We start from the raw sequence: 21,549 nt of genomic DNA, 5'->3' as shown, positions 1-21,549 counted from the left end.
TTCTTTATTTTTTGTTAGGAAAATGGGAAATAAGTGCAGTGATTTAATGAATTGTGTGCAAACACACATTGAAATGAGTTTGTACAGTTCTAACAAGCTTTAAAGTCAATATTTGGTGTGATCACCTTTATTCTTCATCACAGTCTGAACTCTGTGAGGCAGCTTTCTTCTCATTTCTTAAAGTAAGGACATTCAAAGCTTTTCTTTAGATGTTTCTGCAAATTGTTCTGTTCTCTGTCAAGATGATCTCTCACTGCTTCAATAGTTTCGATGTCCGGGTGTGTTTAGGATCACTGTCATGATGAAAATGAAGATGTTACCAATCTGATGGCTTCCAGATGGTACTACATGGTGGATCAAAATCTGATGGCACTTTGTTTCATTGAGAGTTCCAACAGTTTTGACAAGATCTCCAGCACCACTGGCTGAAACCAGGACACAGCCTCCACTGTGTTTTACAGGCTGTAGACACTCACTGTTGTACCTCTGTCCTGAACTCTTTTGTACATACTGACAACAAGTTGAACCAAAAATATCAAATTTAGATTCATCCCTCCATGGCTTTCAGATCCTGTTTATCTGCTATAGATCATTTTTAAGGCGTGCCACTTCTTTTGTCCTCCTTTTGTCTAGTTTCCTCAAATTTTTTAATGACATACTGCACATCATTCAAGATGTGTCAGCTCTTTTGTTAATAGCCATCCAGGAATTGCCTTATTGGTTCAAAAATACTCGTTCTTTGCCGTTCTAACAGTGTTACCTTTTGTAGATTAAGGAAATGGGACCAAATTTTGTCGTTTCGCAACAGGCTGCTAGTAACAAGATGTCTCAACATACAATTTAAAATGTGTTGTTTGCTCTGTTGTCTGTTATGTATAGACACAACACTGGTCAGGCCAGTGTTTAGTGGCTTAAAAAGCAAACAAAAAAAATCTTCTAAAAATGGTCAGGTACAAGGACTGGAATGAAAATGAGTGAAAAAGCAGCCAATTCGTTAGAAATTAGTATAAAGAAATGAAGGGCATCTTTTTCAATGTACTGTATAATAAAATCCACTCTCTTAGGACTAACACCAACAAACCACAGCACCAAGATGACATTATGCATTATTTGTGCAATTTGACTTAATTAAGTATTTGCTACATATCAGCAGCTATATTGTGACAAATATGTATATTAGAGAAAACATATCCTATATGAGGTTGTGGGAATGCATGTATGGAGATTTGTACAAAAGCTCACTGAACTGGATAATCTGAAATCAACTCATCTACAATTATATGCTGATCACATGTGTTGCATTGTCTAGAATAATCTAGGATAATTTGTGTTAATTAACGAAGTGTCGTGGTAACTTCCTGGCTTTTGAAAGGCTCACTGCTGGATTCTTGTGATGTCTGAGGCTGCAGGTATGTAATAAACTCAGAAAGAGAAATAACAACGACTTTACAGACATTACTTCCCAAAAAGTTCTATTTTAGTAACATTTTTGTGAGACAATGTTAATGAGTAAAACTCAGCATATAGGAAAAGTGTCTCCTTTAGCAAAAGGCACACAAACAGTGTCTTGTATGCTCTGTGCGTATGGGAGAGGTGTTAAAATTAAAATGGGGAAGACATAGCTGATAAGCTATTAGTCCACACGTTCACGGGTATTTTTGAAACACAGCTTTTTCTATGCGTTTGGGCCATTCGTCCACTGGTAAAAGGTGTTTTGAATCACTGAAAATGGAGATTTTTAAAAACTCGTGCCAGGGTGAAGATTTTCAAAAACTCAGTTTTTGCATTTACACGTGGATGAAGAAAACAGAGTTAGTCAAGCAACGTCAAAGGTGTGTGCCTTTTATCTATACAGCGCCAAATCACAACAACAGTCACCTCAAGGCACTTTATATTGTAAGGTAAACCCTACAATAATGCATACAGAGAAAAACATGAGCAAGCATTTTGGCAACAGTGGGAAGAAACCTCCAGCAGAACCAAGCTCAGGGAGGGGCGGCACCCTGCCACAACTGTTTGGGGTGAGAGAAGGAAGACAGAAGACCTTACTGTTTACATGAGATGGATTTCTACAATGGTGGATCCAGACAAAATACTGTTGCTGTTAATCTGACTATCTGCAGTTTTCACACGCAGTTACTGTCCCTCCATTTACAAAGACAGAGTGAACTTCGAACGTGGTTTCTGCATTAAACACACAAGTTCTCACAACCCAAATCCCGATGCCATCGTCGTCGTCGTCGGTTTTGAATAAATTTTAAAAAAATTAATTTAATGTAAGTATGTTCTATGCATTTTGTCCATTCCTGAGTTGTGAGTCTACACCAGCCATATTTCACAGCACTGTGACTTACAATTATGAATCACTCAGACTAATGTAAAATTTTCAGTTTCTTTCTTTATTGAATAAACTCTGGCCAAGAGAGCCAGTGAGACAAAATCCAAAATACTGTCTTTAGTTATTAACATTTGAAATGATGAAGGTAATTGAAAATGGCACTTGAAGAGTAACACAAAATTAGCTGCCTTTCCAGAAAAACGCCAAAACTTTTCAAAAGTACTTGAGGTTTTGTGAGGGCACAAACCCTGTTTACTCTGTCCCTCCCGGGCTTCTAGACTTCTGACTGGCTAACATTTCAACACAGTTTGAATTTGGTATGTCCCTGACAGCGTTTGCTTTTTACATGTGGACGGAGATGTTATTTTAAAAACTGCACTTTTTTTTTAATGAAAACGCAAAACCTCCGTTTTTAAAAATTCCTGTGTACGTGTGGACGTGTTTTTACAGAAGTGTAAAGGTGTTGGAGTAGCTCGGGTCCAGATTAAAAGAGACAGGAACCCTCAGCATCTTACCATTTCCACTTTGGTTATTCTCTAGAATAATCATGTTTTCTTAAATATACAGAATCATGTGCTTAAAGTTTTGCATAAATACTACAACTGTATGCCTGAACCAGTCTGGTCAGATTAAGGGAAACTACTGCATGTCTGAAAGGGGCTTAAAGCAGATATTCTAGTAACTCCATACAAGCAAGCCAACACACACACACACACACACACACACACACACACACACACATCAATGGAACACTTCTGAACACCCCCCACAGCGTCTCACCAGAATCTTAACACTTACCTATCAACTGGACTACAATGTGCTCTACAGCAAGCAGCTTTGTAGCAGACTGGCAAAGAGGTTGCCACGGTTACAAGAAAGCGCCCCCTCCATCAAAACAGCTGGGGGTGGCAGTGACTGTGTGTGTGTGTGTGTGTGTGTGTGTGTGTGTGTGTGTGTGTGTGTGTGTGTGTGTGTGTGTGTGTGTGTGTGTATCTGTCTGCATGTGTGTGTACTAGAGAGAGAGAGAGAGAGAGAGATGGGTGATGCTGAGTTGCCAAGGAGACACTTTAGTAAGAAAGGGGCTTGCTGCTCCTGGCCATACTGTAGTTCTTTAAATTGGGTACAGGGAACACACGCTTCAAGACACACACATGTAGGGCACAGCTACACACACACACACACTTTTCAATCTAGTATCCAATCTCAGGATCAACCAATAAAACCTGAAGCTGTTGTTCTGGAGACCAGTAAAACAAGCCCTGACCTGCACTCTGCTATAAAAACACGTGGCACTCACCGCCACACATACACTCTACACACCTGCAAAAGAAAGCCTGATCTCAATGTCGCCCTGTTCAGTGAAGGTTCTTGAATCCAATTCAACAAAAGCATTAAAAACAGGGTCACAAGACACAGAAAGATTACTTCCAGTTTTAGTAAAAGCAATTAAATTCAACAAGTTCTTAAATTACCACAGATATTTAACGATCTCATCTCTGTGAATGTTTTTAGATTTAAGCTGTTTAAACTACACAAAGTAACACACAAAGGTCTCTCATGAAAGAAGTGCTTCACACTGGATTAAATATACTGAACATGGAGCTTTAAAAGCTTTTTTGGCGTGAAACCACAATGACACGTTAGAGGTATGAATACAAACTGTATATAAAAGATGGAAATGACATCGCCCGGTGATATGTTAGCATTTTGGTCAGCCATGGTTTTTCTTTTGTTTTTTGTTAAAATCAAATTCAGATGAGACTGGAGTGCTAAGCTTTCAACTAAGGCTAGCAAGCTTGTTTGCAGCTTGCACGTGTCTTGTGCAAAGTAAACAACAAATAAAATACTGGAAAAATCACCAAGCTGGTGTTGATAGTTTTTGGGATGTCTGATGGTACAATTAACCCGATAGCAAACATATAATTTGTCACATACATGAATAATAAATTCTAAAAAAAAGAATCACCATCACAAACACAACTGTGAGGAAATTGTGTTATAGCATACTATAAAAATGTACTACTGCTGCGGTGCTGGGGATTTTTGCGCTTTTTTAGGTAGTCCCCAGTGGCCATTCGAGGAACTACAGTTGCCACTTGTGTCTGAAGAGTAGATACCAGTGTGTTAGCTTTTCTCTTTTCTTTCCTTTATCTGTGACATTCAGCCCGCAAACCCAGGACTTACATACAATTATAACAGAACACTATTCAAACATCAGTAACTTTCCACGTTTGAATCAACTGATCCCGCTACTTTTTTCATGGGATTTGTTGACAGAAAGATAAATACAAAACATCCCCAGCTGCATCCTTTAAAAATGAAAATGACACAGCAACTATTTTCATATCACCCGACAAACCTGACTGCCCACCAAATGACTTCATACGACTGTACAGCCAGTAAAAGTAAAATCCAATTCATGGTATGGCCTATCAGAACTCACTCCAATTAAAGAGCTGTTCAATCATTAAGCATCCATCCATTACTATCTGAATGCATTCAGCTATGTCAGAGGCAGAAAATGAAGCTGGATGGAAACATTGCTCTGGCAGTAATTGTGTTTAGTTGTTTAGATGTATGAGGGAAAGGGGACATATGGGCTGTTTGTATTTAGCCTCCACCTAGACGAATGGCTTTAATAACTGGAGAGGACTTAAAAGGCCATTTCATAATTACTGCCTACCTCTACTGGATTACTGCGACGCAGCGGGGGTGGCAGAGTATGGATGAGGGCTGGAGAGAACTCTGCGGAGTGGGACATGTGCCATTTGTAAACGCGCAGCCAGTTAAAATACTTGAGGCAATGAGGCAGAACTGAGAGGGTGCATACATTGAGACGCACACAAACATACACACCCAGCATGCTAGATTTATAAAGACCTTTACAGACAGCCAAACTATTCACTTAACCTTAATGCAGGAGTCAGACTTCAAGACAGTCAACTATGGTCCTGAGTGAATTAGCTGAGACACATTAAATATGCCGAATGACAACCAATCACAGCCTGCAACCATTCAGAATCACAGAAAACTTTATTACATTTTCACAAAGCTCACTGAGCATGTTGTACACGTCATCAAGACAAAAGGATCTTTTGTAAAGAGTCTTAAACTATTGTGGAAAAACTTGAATTTGGCATTAAATTGAAAACAATGAAACACCTACGTAAAGTGTATGACCCAGATCCAAAACACAGTCAACCCACACACACAAACAAACAGAACTCCAGCACTGGCAGCCTTATGCCAGCGGGGCCCTAAACGGTGTAAAAGATCGATATATCCACTGGGATTCCACCCATAGGTTTTGGACTTAATGTTAGCATTTTGGCTGCTCCCATGTTGATTTTTAGTACCAGGAAGTGACCTTAAAAACTGAAGCACAAACCTCAGGGACAGCAAGCCGTAATAATCCACTAAAAATGCTTCAAATGCACCAAAATAACACAGATAGTGTAAGTGCCAGTTTTATGATTTCAAGTAGTGGTTTCATTTCAATTCATTTTAATTTATAAAGCGCCAAATGACATTGTATTTTATATTGTAAGGGAAATAGACTAAGTAATACAGAGAAAACCCACACGACCCCTTATGAGCAAACACTTGGTGAGAGCGGGAAGGAAGAACTCCCTTTTATCAGGAGGAAACCTCTGGCAGAACCAGGCAGCCATCTGCCACAACAGATTGGAGTTAAAGGGTGGGAGAAAGGTCTAGCAGATCCCAAGTGGTTCTAGCTGCCTGTGTTGGGACACCTGTCACTCAACTTGGCCACACCCCTAACACTTTTATTTAGTTAATTTTTATTCTCTTTTTATTAAAAGTTAATTTTTAAAGGGGAAAGTATCCATAGAGGCCAAAAGAGTATTTTCTACCACATTGTAAATATGCTGGAAGTACCTATTAGCCTTTTTCTATTACTTTGTAAAAACAGTTTTAAGCTAAACTGCTACAAAAAGTGCTTCAATAATCAAGGAAAAGGCATGGGTGTTGGGGTGGGAGGGGCTTGTGTAAATTTTTCTATTTAAATGCCAGTTTCTTACAGTCTGACACAAGATTAAACATAAACACATCGCTGCTGTAACCCAAACCTGATTTAAACTGAGCCATTATCAACCTCAAGGTCAGCTCTTTGTTCAACTCTGGAGAGCTTGGACCCTTTCCCGGAAGACACAGAGAAACAACCCCCTCGTCCACTGGGAAAAGCCCCAACATATAAGGCAGAAAGTCCAGGGGATACAAAACACCCACCCCTGCCTGCCGCCTCTCACAGAGGGAAACTCCAGACTGGAACAGAGTCCATCCTGTCTGCAGGAGACTGGTTCCAGAGCCCGAATATACTCTCACGCTAGTTCACCTGACATTCCATATCCGCATAGATAGCCTCACCAGCCGGGGATCAAACCGCCAGTGCCCCCGCCCTTGATGGCCACCAGACACACATTAGACCTGAAGGCTAGCAGTGTGGCTCCGATCTGTAGCTCGCTCTGTGGAAGCGTTTAAGGTTGTGCAACAGCTCAGTTGAACCAGTGGAGTCTTTAAGTGAGGACAGCACAAACCATTAAACCTTCCTTTTTTGGCCACACAAACACTATCTGAGCGCCTAACCTACTGACTAGACTTACCACCTGGCGACCTTTTTGTCTTCAAAAATAAAGTTGAAAGGTAGCCCTTTTACTACACCAAAAAACGTCCAGCGCAGGTCACCGATGTGCCGGCCTTTCAGGAATTCATCCAAATCAAATAGGATCAATGGACTGAGGCCTGAGGTGCAGAAGACGAAGCACCAACTTGAAGAGGATAGTGGTCAAGTTTAAAGAAAGAAGAGTTTGTTTTGTTTTTTTCCCCCCAAAGGCAGAGTTGCGGGAGCGCATACAAACAGTCCTTATGATATAGCAAGTAAAAGAAGGAAAGAGAGCACAAACAGCAGAAAAAAAGCTGAATTACACAGCCCCCAAACAAATACTGTCAGGGGGGAAAAAAGCAAAGGCTTCAGCGCTGGCAGGATGCTGGCTAGCTTTCTGATGCCTCATTGTGCAGGAAAGAAACAACAGGGACTAATGGGCACACAGAGTGATCTCACTGGTGGCACTGCTGCAGGGTTAGCTGTTAGCCATTTAGCTCTAAACATCCAAACAACAACGAATGAGTCTGAATGAGGGTTTTCAAGGTGATCGTTTAAAGCAAAACAAAAACAATACACACTTAAAGAAGCTTGGAAAAGGCAGAAAAAACATACAAAATTACTGCAAAAGTGAGCGGAGGTACAGTGCTGCTGGGCTGGATGAGATCCCAGGTGTGTTGTAAGGGGTAAAGTAGCCTGCTGCCAGGGAGACACTCTAAGGAAGAGAAATAAAGGGATGAATGGAGCGATATCTGTCCAGCACTGCTGGGAGTGTCTTGGTGGGGTGTTCACATGCACGTACACGCAAACACAACACACACCGAGACGACTGGGTCTGAGTCGGTAGAGGAAACTCCAAGACTGGAGCATGTTCAGCATAATCACATGAAGCTGGAACAGATACAGCTGCAGCTGAGCGAGGAAAGAGACAGCGGGAGAGGGAGAACCACAGATTACAGAAGGCGAGTTACTAAAAAAAGGATCAGCCTGTTGAAAGAAAGGGAATGAAATTGATCGTGAAGAGAGAAAGAGGGAAAGAAAGGCGGAGAGAGAGAGAGAGAGAGAAGGAGATGAAGTTTTGGGATTGAGAGCAGACTAAAAATGGGGATGAGTCTGGTGACAAAGAGCGAGAAAAAGGCGATTGGGAAGAAGTAGGAAAGGACGAGTGGTTGCAAAGATGAAAGCGGAAAAAAAGAAAGAAATGAGACTTAAAGCTCTATTGAAGATTGAGACTCGAACGACTGGAGAATCAAGACAGAGAGAGAGAGAGGGGGGGGGGGGGGGGGGGACAGCTTGAGTAAGTGACAGAGAGAAAGATGGAGAGAGAGGAAAGAAAGAGTTAGAGGAGTGAAACGCACCTCGCGGCAGCTTCAGCCAGAGAGAAAGAGGGTTTTAGCCAGATTAAAGAAGCCAGGCAGGCCTCTTAAGACCATCCGCCTAATGAAATATGTCAAAGCTCATAAAGAAACACCGAGGCCATTTAGGAAGGAGGGGTGGGTTGAGATATGGAGCAGGAAGCTGGGCAAAATACTCTGCATCAGCAAAAATGAGAAACACGCAAAAGCCCTGTCAATACGCACTAGCTAAGACGTCAACTGGAGGGGGGATGAAGAAAAAAACCACAAGAAGAAAGGAATGCAGCAGAGAAGAAATGGATCGCTTTATCTATCATGTGTGCTTAGAAATGCCTGGAAAATGTGAGCAGGAGAGGACAGGGTGGGGGGAGCGGGTGGCAGGGTGGGGTGGGTATCAGACAGAAGAAGAGGAGGGCGGAGGTGAAGCCACTTGTGGGAATGCTGAGTGTGGGGGATTTGAGGTCAGCAACGAAGCTCGGGCCATTTGTATTCTGCCAGGCAACAGGCTTAGCTGGCTGTTGCAGGTGGATTTTAGAGATCAGTGTGTGTGTGTGAGAGAGCAGGAACAGAAGGAGCAACGAGGCCAGATGTCTCCCAACATCATAACTTAAATGCTGATTTTCTTATACGGGGCCTTGCTGTCATATTAAAGACATTAAATCTAAATGAGATACAAATCACTGCTGAGCTCTACAATTAAAATCCTGACGTCTGCAGCCGAGCTGGAGTCACGACACTCTGTGAGCAACATTTGATTTCTGTTCATCCTTCAGCTGCGCAGATCAACCACAGAGGGTCTGCCAGTCGGCCACTGAGAAGAAATGCTGAAGCTGTTAGATCTAACAAAGCTGAAATTTACCAGTAGTGATCAGAAAAAGCTCCAGTAACACTGCACCTAATCTTTCCTGTCATTATTGTTAGAATGCCACAGACTCCCAAGGAAGTAAAAAAAATTCGTGTTCAAAATCAAACACCACTCGAGGCTCATGCTGTGGGTGTTAACGTAGTGCTTTAATGGCGCACTAATGGAGACCTCTGATATCGTCCATCAATTTCCAGTCGCCTCTGCTCTGGATCCTCACACGTTCTGGCTCACCTGCTTTACCAAATTCACCACGGACCTGAAACTGGCACAGAAAGCAAATATCTCTGGCTACAAGCCAGAGAGCAGACAGCAGTCTCCATGTTTAGGTAACAAGCATGAGCGGAAGCAACCTCATCATTTTCTTTGACATCGACGGCATTTGGACACCCTGGATTTATCCTCCGGGGTCAGACTGTCAGCGCCAAGTTTTACTGTAATGTCGCGAGCCATCAGACAGGTTTGCTGAAAAGATCTGAACTACTACAAAAAAGTGTTTTTAAAATCACGTGTGGATGAACTTTTGATTGCATCTCAAATATTAATTTTTCTCCTCTTGCCGTGCCACATCTATATCTGCACGTTATATTCAATTGAGCATGTCAATCAGTGTATTGCAGGTATGTATTGCAAAAGCACAAGCTGTTGTTTTTGCAGACAGAAATATAAAAAACCATAAACTATCAAACGAAAAGCCTTCTAGAAACTGGAGTCCTGAGAAAGGAGATCAATGAGTCTGCAAGGTATGTAGAGCCTAAAGTCAGGAATTTCACCATCACAAAGGAAGCTCTCATTATAGCTGGCTAGACCACCACGGTGAATCCATGATGAACATAAAGCTTGATACAAGGAGTTCACGACGACCAACACTTCACATTTAGTATCAAGGAGTCTCCAAAGGAGTCTCTTTTTACTCTAAGATCTCTCGTATGTAATGAGCAATCAGTTTTAAGAGGCCTCCCACTCTGCAGCATAAACTGCTACACACACACCTCCAACCAGACACTCTACAAACATGGCTGAGTCCTACAAGTGCAACTGCTACAATGATTTGCACAAATATGGCACAGACCAAAACATTTGTTGATTTCTCTTCTAAAAATGAGTCCACGATCAATTGTAACACATCATTTGTCCTCTATAGGGTGCTTTCTCATATTGGAAGAACAAAAAGATATTGTGAGAACACAAATATGCCACATGCACTGGCAATACCGATTACCCACCCATGACTGGACACCACCTGAACTTCCATGTTTAGTAACCCCAGTATTTGGAATTGACCACGTCCTTCTTTCTATATGAAGAGCTGACAGACGAGAGACTGTTCACCAAACTGCAGGCCATCAAACACCCACTGTTTGACTTCCTGATAAAGGCTTGGACAGTGAAAATGATTGGAGGTTGGACACAAAGGGACTTTGAGTTCGTTGATGTTTTAGCTTATATTATATATCCTCTTCTCCTTCTCAGAAAAACAAAACAAACAAAAACCAAACACTGATTACTTCACATACATCACTTTGAACCACCACTGCACCGTGTCATCTGTAAGCAGAAAAAAAAAGTCTTCTCTTTTACATTTAACCAGACTCTTCTCAAATAAAACAAAGCAGAACTGAGTGCGAACAAATAACTGGAGCAGAATTCACTGTGATGGAGTGGGGGCTGCTGTCAGCTGGGTGAGGATTGAACGCCGCGGGCCTGCTGACCTGGGCGGCAATAAAGCAACACGAGCTCAGACGCTAAGTGCTGCACAACTCAACTCTGTCAGCCAGGGGAGAAAAAAAGAAAAAAAGGGAGGCAGAGGGAATAAAGAATAAAGAAGAATATTTGAGAATAACAAGAATCTTCACACATACGGTTCATTTTTTTCCTGTGTGGACTTGTTGTTGAATCGTTAAGCCAAAAGACACAAGGGAGAGAAGTGTGGCAGATTGGTGGGTCAAAGAAAAATAAATCGAACACTCACTGTTCTTCTGCCCGACCAGTGATCCCACGTTGCTTTCATCAGCCACTAGGAAAAAAGAAAGAGCCAGAGGGACACAGTAAATATCACACATTATGCAAGCAATATCTAGTACAACACAAAACAGCATGCAGGTCATTCCAGTGCCCCGTGCTGCTTCATAAATGGTTATACTGGAGCCTACTGGTGCTGGCATATGTTGTAAATGACTCCCGGCGTAAGATGGAAGAGGACGAGCGAGAGGCAAAATGACACAGACTGAAGGAGGAAATGAAAAGGTGGCAGAAATATAAGAAAACCAGAAGAAAGCGAGATATTGTGATTGTGAGAGAAAATGAGAACAGAGAGATGAGACAATATGAGAAATAATAAAGGGACAAAGAAGACCAAGAAAAGCAGCCCTCCCACCAACACCCCACCCCCGCCCACCAACACCTAATCTAACTAGGATTGCGGTCGGCCGGCGGTCGCCACCGCAGGATACAATAATAGGTTTTCATTATCCTGCCATTTCTCTTAAATAATCCTTTTCATTTTTTATGAGGTCAATTTTCCCAACGGACAGATGAGGGTGAGGGAGCGAGCAAGAGTGAGAGCAAGGGATAACATAGGAGAGGGAACAGCAGGGAGCGAGGAAGACAGATGCAAAGACTGGGTGTGCCGGGAAAATATAACAGTAAAAAAAACTTAAGAAAAAAACAAACAATCAGTCAAAGTAAAGCGGAAATTGAAAAAGTGACATCTGTAGCTACCAAGACAAAGAAGCAAAAATACCTTTCTTGTCCACATGTGCCAGATAAAATAAAACTTAAATACTTTCAAAGTTTCGGGAAAAAATATTCCAGGCCTCATGACCCTGGCAGATAATGAAAAGCTTCCCTTTCACTGTGCCGGAAAGATAAAAGTCTGCGTGGCCAGCAGCCAAGTTGGTCTCTACTGCCACAGAGGAAGGCTAAAAACGTAAGAATCTCACATTTAACCCCAACTCTGCTAACTTAGTGTGTCACTTTATTACTGAAACATTACTATACAAAGTAAGGATAGTTCTTGTAAAGTACACTGACACTGAATAATACTTTGAGGATATAGACAGTGCAGTAGGTCAGTGGAAAATGTAAAAGGGAGTAGCAGAGCCAAAGGACAAAAGTGACTGAAAGAGAGTAAATGAAGGATTGAGTATGAGATGGAAAAACAGAAAGCAAAACCAGGAATTACAGGAAAGAGCGCGCGAGGGGCAGATGATAGGACAAATAAACAGAGAAAGTAAACAAGCAGTGTAGAAGAAAACATGTATAAATGAGGAAAGAACACTCACAAAGAGAATGAACTTGAGAGACATGATGAAACCAAAAGCTGTATATAAATGATGGACGTAGCATATGCAACATAACTCACTGGTTTATAGAGTCTAGTTTTAAAGCCTGAAGTTCAGCATCTCAGCTTTTATAACGTGAGCGATGGATCTGACTGTCAATAATCAATCGTCATCCACAATCAGCAGATTTTCAGCGATCTCAGCCTGGACCGGTGACTGACCATTAAGCCTTCCATTAGCATGGAAGAGCACAACTGTAAGCTGTGGGGGACTACTACAAAAATATTTGTAACAACAAATCCAATTATACGCTCAAATGACCCTCACCCACTTTTACATGGATATTTTAAAGAAGCTAACAAAGACAAAGCAGCTAAAGCTAACACTGTCCAGGGCTAGCCACAAGCTAGCAGCCTTGGTATGAGCAAAGGATCAAAGCAGTTACGAGGAAAATTATGAAGATGAGTAAAAAAGTGAAAAGGGTTGATGTTCTGTTATTTGGTGAAATTATAAACATGCTAGAAAATTTCTGAAATGCCTGACATTTATTTTATTCAATAAACTAGCTGCATCTGCTTCTGCTTGGTCAGGTAAAGGTGCGTGGATAATAACTCATCATCAGTTAATGATTTGCACTTCTTCCCAGTAGCACAGCACTCCTTTATTGTTTAAGGGAGGGAAGACGTACTGTAGCTTGAGGACAATTGCAAGGTTTAAAATTTTATTGTAAAAATAAAACAGCATTTTACAAAAAGTGGCTTTTTTGTTTGCATATGCTGCCAGTTCTAAGGATGACAGTGCATCTCTATTTATTTCTTATTTATGTCTCTAAATAAGTTCGGAATTTACAAAAACACTACCACGCTGTATTAAATCAGAGTTGAAAACAGCAATTAAGACTATTAACACATCAGGAAAGCGTCTACTGAGATCATTAATGAAAGTTGGGGTAATCTCCACATAGACTTCTATATAATCTGACTCTGTTTTACAAGTAGAGGAGTCAACCTTTGCTGTGAATTAGGACGAATGCAGGTTAAAGGCTCTCCTGCATGACCTTCATTTTGGTTTTGGCCTCTGACAGTTAAAAATTCTGTGTGCCTTGTTTGATTTTAACCTTTTCTCGTTTATGCATATGGTCTTCCATTAAAATCCCTGCTAATTATTTCATTGCTTTAATTTCTGTGTCACTGCCAGCTCTTTAAAAATAGACCAATTGATTAAGGATAAAGGTCCAACTTTTGCTAGTGCTCATAATCAATAAGACATACTGTAGGCGATGTAGTGTTTCTGCTATGGGCGGTTTAAAGGGTTAGATACTCAGCAGGATACTCCCACAATGCCCAGGTGTTGCCTGGAAAATGACTCTTAACGAAAGATAACTTTTGGTTAAATCACTCACACTTCTTTAAACATTTTACAGAGTCATTGCACATGATATCACTTAGACTGCAAATGGCGGTATAGACGGTGTAGTCCTAAAAGGTCTGATGTTTCCATGCACTTTAAGCATCTTAAAGCCAATCCATACAGACTACTTTCCAAAGCAGACTAGAGCTTTTCAGGCTGATAAAGGCATTAGTGGGAGGAAAGAAACTGACTGGAAGAGACTTACTGTGAGATTTGCCTCAAAAAAACAAAAAAAACATATTTTACCTTTTATAGCTGAAAGCAAAAATATTCTTTCTGGCATTTTTGGGCATTTGTGGAACAGTAGAAAAAGACTGATTCATGATTCTGTGATCCACTGGAACAAACCCACACCGCTTGTCAGAAAATTCAAAGTTTGGCGCAGCTATCGAGTTAGCGATCCCACAATTCATATCAGCATTTGCAGGCTGAGGATTTCTGTGTGTGAGTGAAAGCTCTGAGTCAACAGAGTATTTGCTGAGGCATCAAGGGTCAATAAAAGCAGCTCACCTCTTTCTGTCAAGTGGTGTTTAATAAAAGCTAACCTGCTCTAAGGTGCTGCTGAAGCTCAGGTACGCGTGACTATACAGACTGACATGTGGGAAACTCTCCTGGGGAGAAAAAAATGTCTCTTTAACAACAAATTGTACAGACAGGGCTGGCATCTGAGGTCTGCCGCACACTCAGAGACACACAAAGCTCTGCTAACTACCTTATTTCAGCCCTGAGCACTTTGGAGAGGGAAGGGATGAATAGACGTGGAATGATAACACAGAAAAAGAAAAAAAACAGATTGAAATGGAGGATGGCCAGAGATGGAGATAGAAGCCAGAGAGCGGAGACAGATAGAGGTGGGTATTGGAGTGGGTCCTCAGTGGGATAGAGCACAGCGTGCGTGTGTATGCGTGTGTGTCTGAGTGCGCGCGGCCGTGTGTGCAGACCACCCTTGTCCGTAATGAAAGCCAATCAGCTTGGGTGGCAGAGGCGTGTGCTGCAGGAAGAAAGCCAATCCACTGAACCTAATGAACCAGGATTGGAAATCAGAGAGAGGCAGAGAAGAAAGGAGAGAGGCACGGAGGAGAGCAAGAGCAATGAACTCATCGCCTTGCAGTAAGGAAACAAAGTGTTGAAAAGAAAAAGGAGATAAACAAAGATGAAGGGAAAGGAAGGGAAAAAAAAAAAGATGATCTTATCCAAGAAGATGCAAGCACAACAAAAAAAGTAAAGAAAAATATCAAAAAAAAGGAGGAGAAAAAGAGAGGGGAGAGAATGAGGGGTCAACTCGGGTTAATATGAGGAAATCAGCCTCTGCGTTCTCGCCTTCCACACACAGCAAGCTATGAGATTGGAAACCTCGGCCCTTTCGTTCACACACAAATACAAAGGACGCACGGAAAGACACGCACACACCAGAAGCTGTGTTCGTGGAGCTTGCTGGAAAGCCCCTGGGGTTTATAAGTTCACGGGGTCAAATCCCCTTAGGCGGAGGATAATAGCAGAGGGCTACATATCACAACAAAGAAATGCACTGATAAGACGCGTGTGATCGCTGCCGAGATTGTGCGTGTGTCTGTTTCTAGGCTGAGTCCATGATTAGAGGAGGATTTTGGGCTGTTTGTGATGGTTGGGACAACAATGTGGTTCGTGCAGCGTTTTTGCCTCAGAAAGTGTACAAACACGAGAGATTTTCTCACTGATGAGGAGGTGAGGGAGTGAAGCTTACCCATGTCCATGCTCTTGGACGCTCTGTTGCGAGGTACGTTGTCCTTAGCATTTTCTGCGTAGAAAGCTTGAGCGGCGCGGGACACCTTCTGAATCTCACTGCAAAACAACAATCAATCGGTTAATCGAGTCAAGTTCGAGCTTGTGCCCTGGCACAAAAACAACGAGTCGTAGTAAACAAAATTTGAGCATCAAACTCAAACAGACGATTCAATTTCCTGCAGTCCAGATGGCATGATTCAATAAAACACCATTCAACTTAAAGGGAAACTACTATATTGATGCCAGACACTTCAGTGGGATAACGTAAACATGCACTGTAGCCTTTTAGAGCCAACGAATCACAATCACGCTGACCAGATTTACTTGGATTGACAGATTTGTTCGATTTATTTGATCTTTCATATGATGAAGCAGCACTGAGAGTGATGATTTACAGAGTTCCCACGCTTATATGTGCATTATATTCAGTTCTATTCATATAGCGCCTAATCACAACAGTTGCCTTACATTGAAAGTGAGAGAAAACAGCAACAATCAGATGTCCTTTGGCCAAACACTTGGCGACAGAGGGAAGGAAAAACTCCCTTTTAACAGGAAGAAACCCCGGTGCAGAAGGAAGCTTAGGGAGGGGCAGAATTTACACAGTGATAGTATTGTGTTATATAACCCTGGGGGTACATGAGCTTCAGTGATTGAATGAAATCTCTTTTTCAAATCTCTGTGCTTTGAAAAATGCTCTACATATAAAGTTATAAATATTATCATCATCATCATTACAGGAAGGCCCCAGCTAGCCAGCCGGCTTTAGATTTGAACCCAGCAACCTTTTCCTGTGATGTGCCAGTGCTAACAAATGCACAACTATGCCCAAATTATTATATGATCATTATGGAAAAACACAATTTTAATAACAAGTAAACTGTTATTGAGTAATCACTGCTCGGTTCCTGCCACATCTTATTTGGGCGAAGTTCAGACTTGGTAACTCCAAAACGTGACATTTTCTTCATTGACATCCGTTCCCTGGGTTGTTTTCTTGTTTGTCACCAGAACACAGCTAAACTTCAGGTCACGGTGTGCAGGCCTGCTCTTATTCTTCTTTCCACAAATCATGATGCTCCCTTCACCATCCATGCTTTCAAGCAGGCACGACCTTTTAGTGTTTTTAGCGTGCAGGGACATTTTTTGTTACATTTGTCCAAAGAATGGTGAAAACTGAAGCTTCCAGGCGTGCTACAAAATATCTTTGGAGAATTGTGACTGCTTTCAATTTACATTCATTTATTTATTAAGTGTTATTCTTATATTGTTTACATACTATAAGATTTTAGGAAGTTGGGTACATTTTTGCAGGTACTTTAATATTATGCGTGTGTTCTTCTTCACCTCGGTGTGATTTTTGCAGGACATCCACTCTGAGTAACCCGAGTCTTAAATTACCGCTACCATGCTTTCATTGCTTTGTCTAGCTTCATATATCTTCCTGATGCTATGCTAAAGTCCTGTAGCAATCTGGGTAGCACTTTCTAGATCGCCGTTTACAGAGAGGGGCAATCCTACTGGACGGCCTTACATTAGGTTTTCATTTTAGTTTAGTCGGATGGAATTTTTATATGATGATCAGACCACCTCTTTTTAATCCAAAACACAAAAATCAATATTTGATTTGAGGCTCAACACTGCCCCAAAACAAAGGGGCGATCTACTTATGCAATTGAGTGCTTTATCTAGAGCGTCAAATCAAAACTTATGTCTACATCCACCGAATATAGAAAAGCATGGGGGGGGGGAGAGATCCCTTTTTTGTTTTTCAAAGGCCCTGACAGCCTGCTGACAGAACATCTCCTTAGCAGGTAATCCTAATGAAGCAGGTAGGAAATTGGCGTTTCACATAAATTTCCTGTGTTTCTGTTCTCAGTGTGTCAGCCAACTGTACAGCAGGATACTAACAGAGATATCACAGCTCTTTCTGAGCCCATGAACTCCTACAGAATTTATTCCATTATGCTATCAGCATATAATTGGTTTTGCGTGATGCAAATAGGCTACTGCAATTAGACAATCTAGTCTAAATAATGCATATTCACAATGTCATATTTAATGTAATGGCTCTACTTTATCTCATAACACAGAGGGCCATATTAAGAGCGCCATTAGAACATAATAACTCTGTAAGCCTATGTGTGGAGTTTAATAGAGGGTTGATTATGAAGTATTCTATGCAGTGTGTGTGTGTTTTAATGGGGTGGGGTACCTGTTGGATGAAGGGTTTAGCAAAAACTCTCTGTTCATTTCCTCCACAGTGCCAGGGGAGGGCGGCGGGGGGAAGTCTTGCTGCTCGTCGTCGTTGCCGTAGTGACCATAGCTGTCATCGGCGACCGCAGCAGGAGATGGAGCTGAGCAGAAACAAAAAAAAAAAAAAGTAAAACATTTTTTAAAAAACAACAACAACACAGATTTTGTTTATCAGGATGAATCAAAGCTTTTCTCAGGTTGTTTGTTCATAGCTTTCACTTTGATTTTTGCTGGAGACGATATCAAAAATAACCCTGCCTGAATTAACTCCAGCATCAATCCTGAACGCAACAAAAGCTTAATAAACGATGAGCGGCAGCACACAATCACGAGATCTCATTTTAGCAGCTGTATACTTCTAAATATTATCAATCAGTGGTGACAGGGCGCGTCACATATTTAATTACAGGCGCGATGAAAAATAGCGCGTCCTTCAATCGAGGATCGATACTGACGATGAAGAGCTCAGCATTACGTCAAAAATAGATGCAAACTAAAAAACAGACACAACAATCGTTTGTAACTTATTTGAAACACTTCCTGCCGAATTTCCATAAACTGTAAACCCCCAAGAGTTTATCGCACTGTAAACTCTTTTGTGTTGAAATCCACCCTCGTCGTAAAACTCCACTACTGTTCCACTGTGACGGAGGGCCGACAGTGAGAAAAAACATCCCGGGCTTCCCATGGGGGTGAGGGAGTGGGAGACGAGGGAGAAAGAGATAAAGAATGAATTTAAAACAGTTTGTTAGTCCTTTTTTTCCCCCTTTTCTTTAACACAACAGCACGCATGCCGCACAATATCCCGTATGCAAATCTGGCCCACTCAGGAGCTTTTTCATCAGCGTAATGATTCCAAGGTCAGATCTTTTACACATGAAAAGCAAGCGGCGCGTTCAGAAAAACACAGTTAATGACTTCCCTTTCTCCTGCTAAAAATATGCAGGGGCGAGAGTGAGGAGAGATCCAAAGACAGAGCCGGGGAAAGATGTGACAAATTTGTAATGCGGTGCTATAAAATGCTCAGGGTGGCTGCTACAGTGACCTAAAAAACACTATGGTATCAGGAGCCTTGGCTGGATGTCACGCTGTGCAGTGATGGCAAATACACACACACACGTAAATAAGCTAACGCGAATACACACACACACACACACACACACACACACACACACAAACAAACATACTGTGTGTACATACTCAGCTGCAGATAAGGGGAGTACACAAACACTCTAAGCCTAATGTTGACTATCTGACAGTTCAAATGGACAAACAGCGTGCAGTTGTGTGCTCACCACTTCCAGATTTGCTGTGTGTGTAGTTGTTCGGCGTAGCTGGAGTGTGACTCGCACCATTCATGGTGGACTCAGTGTTCGGAGCTCTGGTGGGTCCTGAAGGTCTCTGGTATGAATCGTGGCTTCGAAGGTCCTGTCAGCAAAGAGGGAGAAGAAGAGAAACTCTGAAAATGGTTGTCAGGTTTCAGATGCAAGAAAATGTGTTTCTTTTATTACGCAGTAATGAATGAGTCTTTTATTTCACTTTTACCACATTTTTAGATATCACTGCTACAGAATACTAGCACCAGATTCCAAAGTACACAAGCGTCAAATTTATAGCCTGTTAACTGAATCCTGCTTTCAAAGGTATACTGTCTTTGTGTTTTGGCATGCTGGAGGCATGCTCTTGAAGACGTACACGTTTTTGTCTACTGGTGTCAAACCAGTAAAGCAGTCTGGTTCGTTCGGTCAAAAGGACAATAATAATTTGTCGATCTTTAATCTTAAATGTCACCACAATGTGGGGAAGAGGCTCCAGGACAGATTTATCAGCTTGAGCACATCGTAAGGGGCAGTTGTGAAACAAAAGCGCAAACGACCAGCAAAATGCACAATGATCTGATCCCTCCAACCACTTCCTGATATGAACGTAACCACCAATCGTGGTGTAAACGTTAACAAGAACCGATGTGCAACGAGTATGTACCAGGAAAATATGTAACCAGTGCTTGATGTGCGGTCCTTAGCTTGTCCTGTATCCTTCTGCAAGTCGAAACAGAGTCAATTTGCTAGAGAAATCTAGCACTAGACTGTCAACAAAAATTTTTTTATTTAACAACTGCAAACAGCTGTTGTGACCAACTGGTCAGCCCACGGTTGAGAGTTCAACACCCTCAACCTCGGTATGTCTTGTGAAGACAGTACGGCGTCTCAGGTCTTCTCCTAAGTGCTTTACATCATATTTGTCTGAACAACCCTTTTCTGTGCCTGCTTATAAGTACAGGTCTTTTCCACTTCTCTTACCTATGGTGTGCCACAAGGCTCTGTTTCGAAGCCCTTAGTGATTCTGTTATATCTGCTCCATCTGCAGCACTTTCTGAGAACTTTTCAGGACATTTGTTATCACAGCTACACATTTAGTTATATATCTCCATTAAGTCTCAAGGTGTTTCTAAGCTACAGATCTTGCAGAGGTGCTTTGACTCTATTAAAAGGATGGGTGACATTATTTTCCAACTTAATAAAGAAAAAAACAGAAGTCCTCGTTTGTGCCCCTGACAGATTTATGTCTAAGGTAATGGAAACTCTCGATGGCTTTGCCATATTTGCCAAATCTTTTTCCTGTGGAGTAACCCGACTTTTACTTTGGAAGTTCATATCTCAGGTTTGCTCTTGCTTTTAATCAGTTATGAAATATTGCCATGTTAACTCATATCAAGTTACACTCTGAACTGAAATTGTTATTCATGCATTTTTCATCACATCTGGATTATTGCAATTAATTGTTCACTTATCTAAGCAAACACTCAGTGCAACATTTGCAGGTTGTTCAGAATACGGCTGCTCAGTGACTCACGTCACGTTGTTTTTGACCAAACCGGCTGGTCCAATTTAAATTTCTAATCTTCTCAACTTGATGCGAAATCCACACAAAGAAATGGATACTGTGACCATTAAGAGATGTGGAAACTCAGATGTCCTAAATGATCCCTAAAAGATACCCTGTAATATTACACTGTAGTGACTCTTTCTTTGACTCCTGTTTGAATAAGAAAAATACACTCCCCTGAATAACTGCTCTTTTTCTATATCTATATCTATCTATATCTATATCTATATCTATCTACATCTATATATATAGATATATAGATATAGATCTATATCTATATCTACAGTGGGGCAAAAAAGTATTTAGTCAGCCACCGATTGTGCAAGTTCCCCCACCTAAAATGATGACAGAGGTCAGTAATTTGCACCAGAGGTACACGTCAACTGTGAGAGACAGAATGTGAAAAAAAAATCCATGAATCCACATGGTAGGATTTGTAAAGAATTTATTCGTAAATCAGGGTGGAAAATAAGTATTTGGTCAATAACAAAAATACAACTCAATACTTTGTAACATAACCTTTGTTGGCAATAACAGAGGTCAAACGTTTACTATAGGTCTTTACCAGGTTTGCACACACAGTAGCTGGTATTTTGGCCCATTCCTCCATGCAGATCTTCTCGAGAGCAGTGATGTTTTGGGGCTGTCGCCGAGCAACACGGACTTTCAACTCCCGCCACAGATTTTCTATGGGGTTGAGGTCTGGAGACTGGCTAGGCCACTCCAGGACTTTCAAATGCTTCTTACGGAGCCACTCCTTTGTTGCCCGGGCG

At 41.5% G+C, this 21,549-nt stretch overlaps 1 protein-coding gene across 3 annotated transcripts in view; it reads right to left on the bottom strand.

Moving 5' to 3' along the window:
- Positions 1 to 21,549, bottom strand: part of pard3ba (par-3 family cell polarity regulator beta a) — a 275,607-nt gene that overhangs the window by 93,698 nt on the left and 160,360 nt on the right. For all 3 annotated transcript variants that reach the window (XM_085266407.1, XM_085266405.1, XM_085266406.1), the window contains exons 14-17: positions 19,186 to 19,318; positions 17,850 to 17,991; positions 15,594 to 15,691; positions 11,149 to 11,193 (exon numbers count right to left, since the gene is read on the bottom strand). In XM_085266407.1, the coding sequence (XP_085122533.1) occupies positions 11,149 to 11,193; positions 15,594 to 15,691; positions 17,850 to 17,991; positions 19,186 to 19,318 (418 nt within the window). The remainder of the gene's footprint in view (positions 1 to 11,148; positions 11,194 to 15,593; positions 15,692 to 17,849; positions 17,992 to 19,185; positions 19,319 to 21,549) is intronic.

This window comes from Mchenga conophoros, linkage group LG23 (assembly GCF_057382185.1).
Source record: "Mchenga conophoros isolate Kocher_MC1m ecotype Shallow Benthic linkage group LG23, M_conophoros_male_GT1.1, whole genome shotgun sequence".
In the NCBI taxonomy this organism is placed as follows: Eukaryota; Metazoa; Chordata; class Actinopteri; order Cichliformes; family Cichlidae; genus Mchenga; species Mchenga conophoros.
Note: the sequence above shows the minus strand (reverse complement) of the source record. Positions and strands in the feature narration are given on the sequence as shown.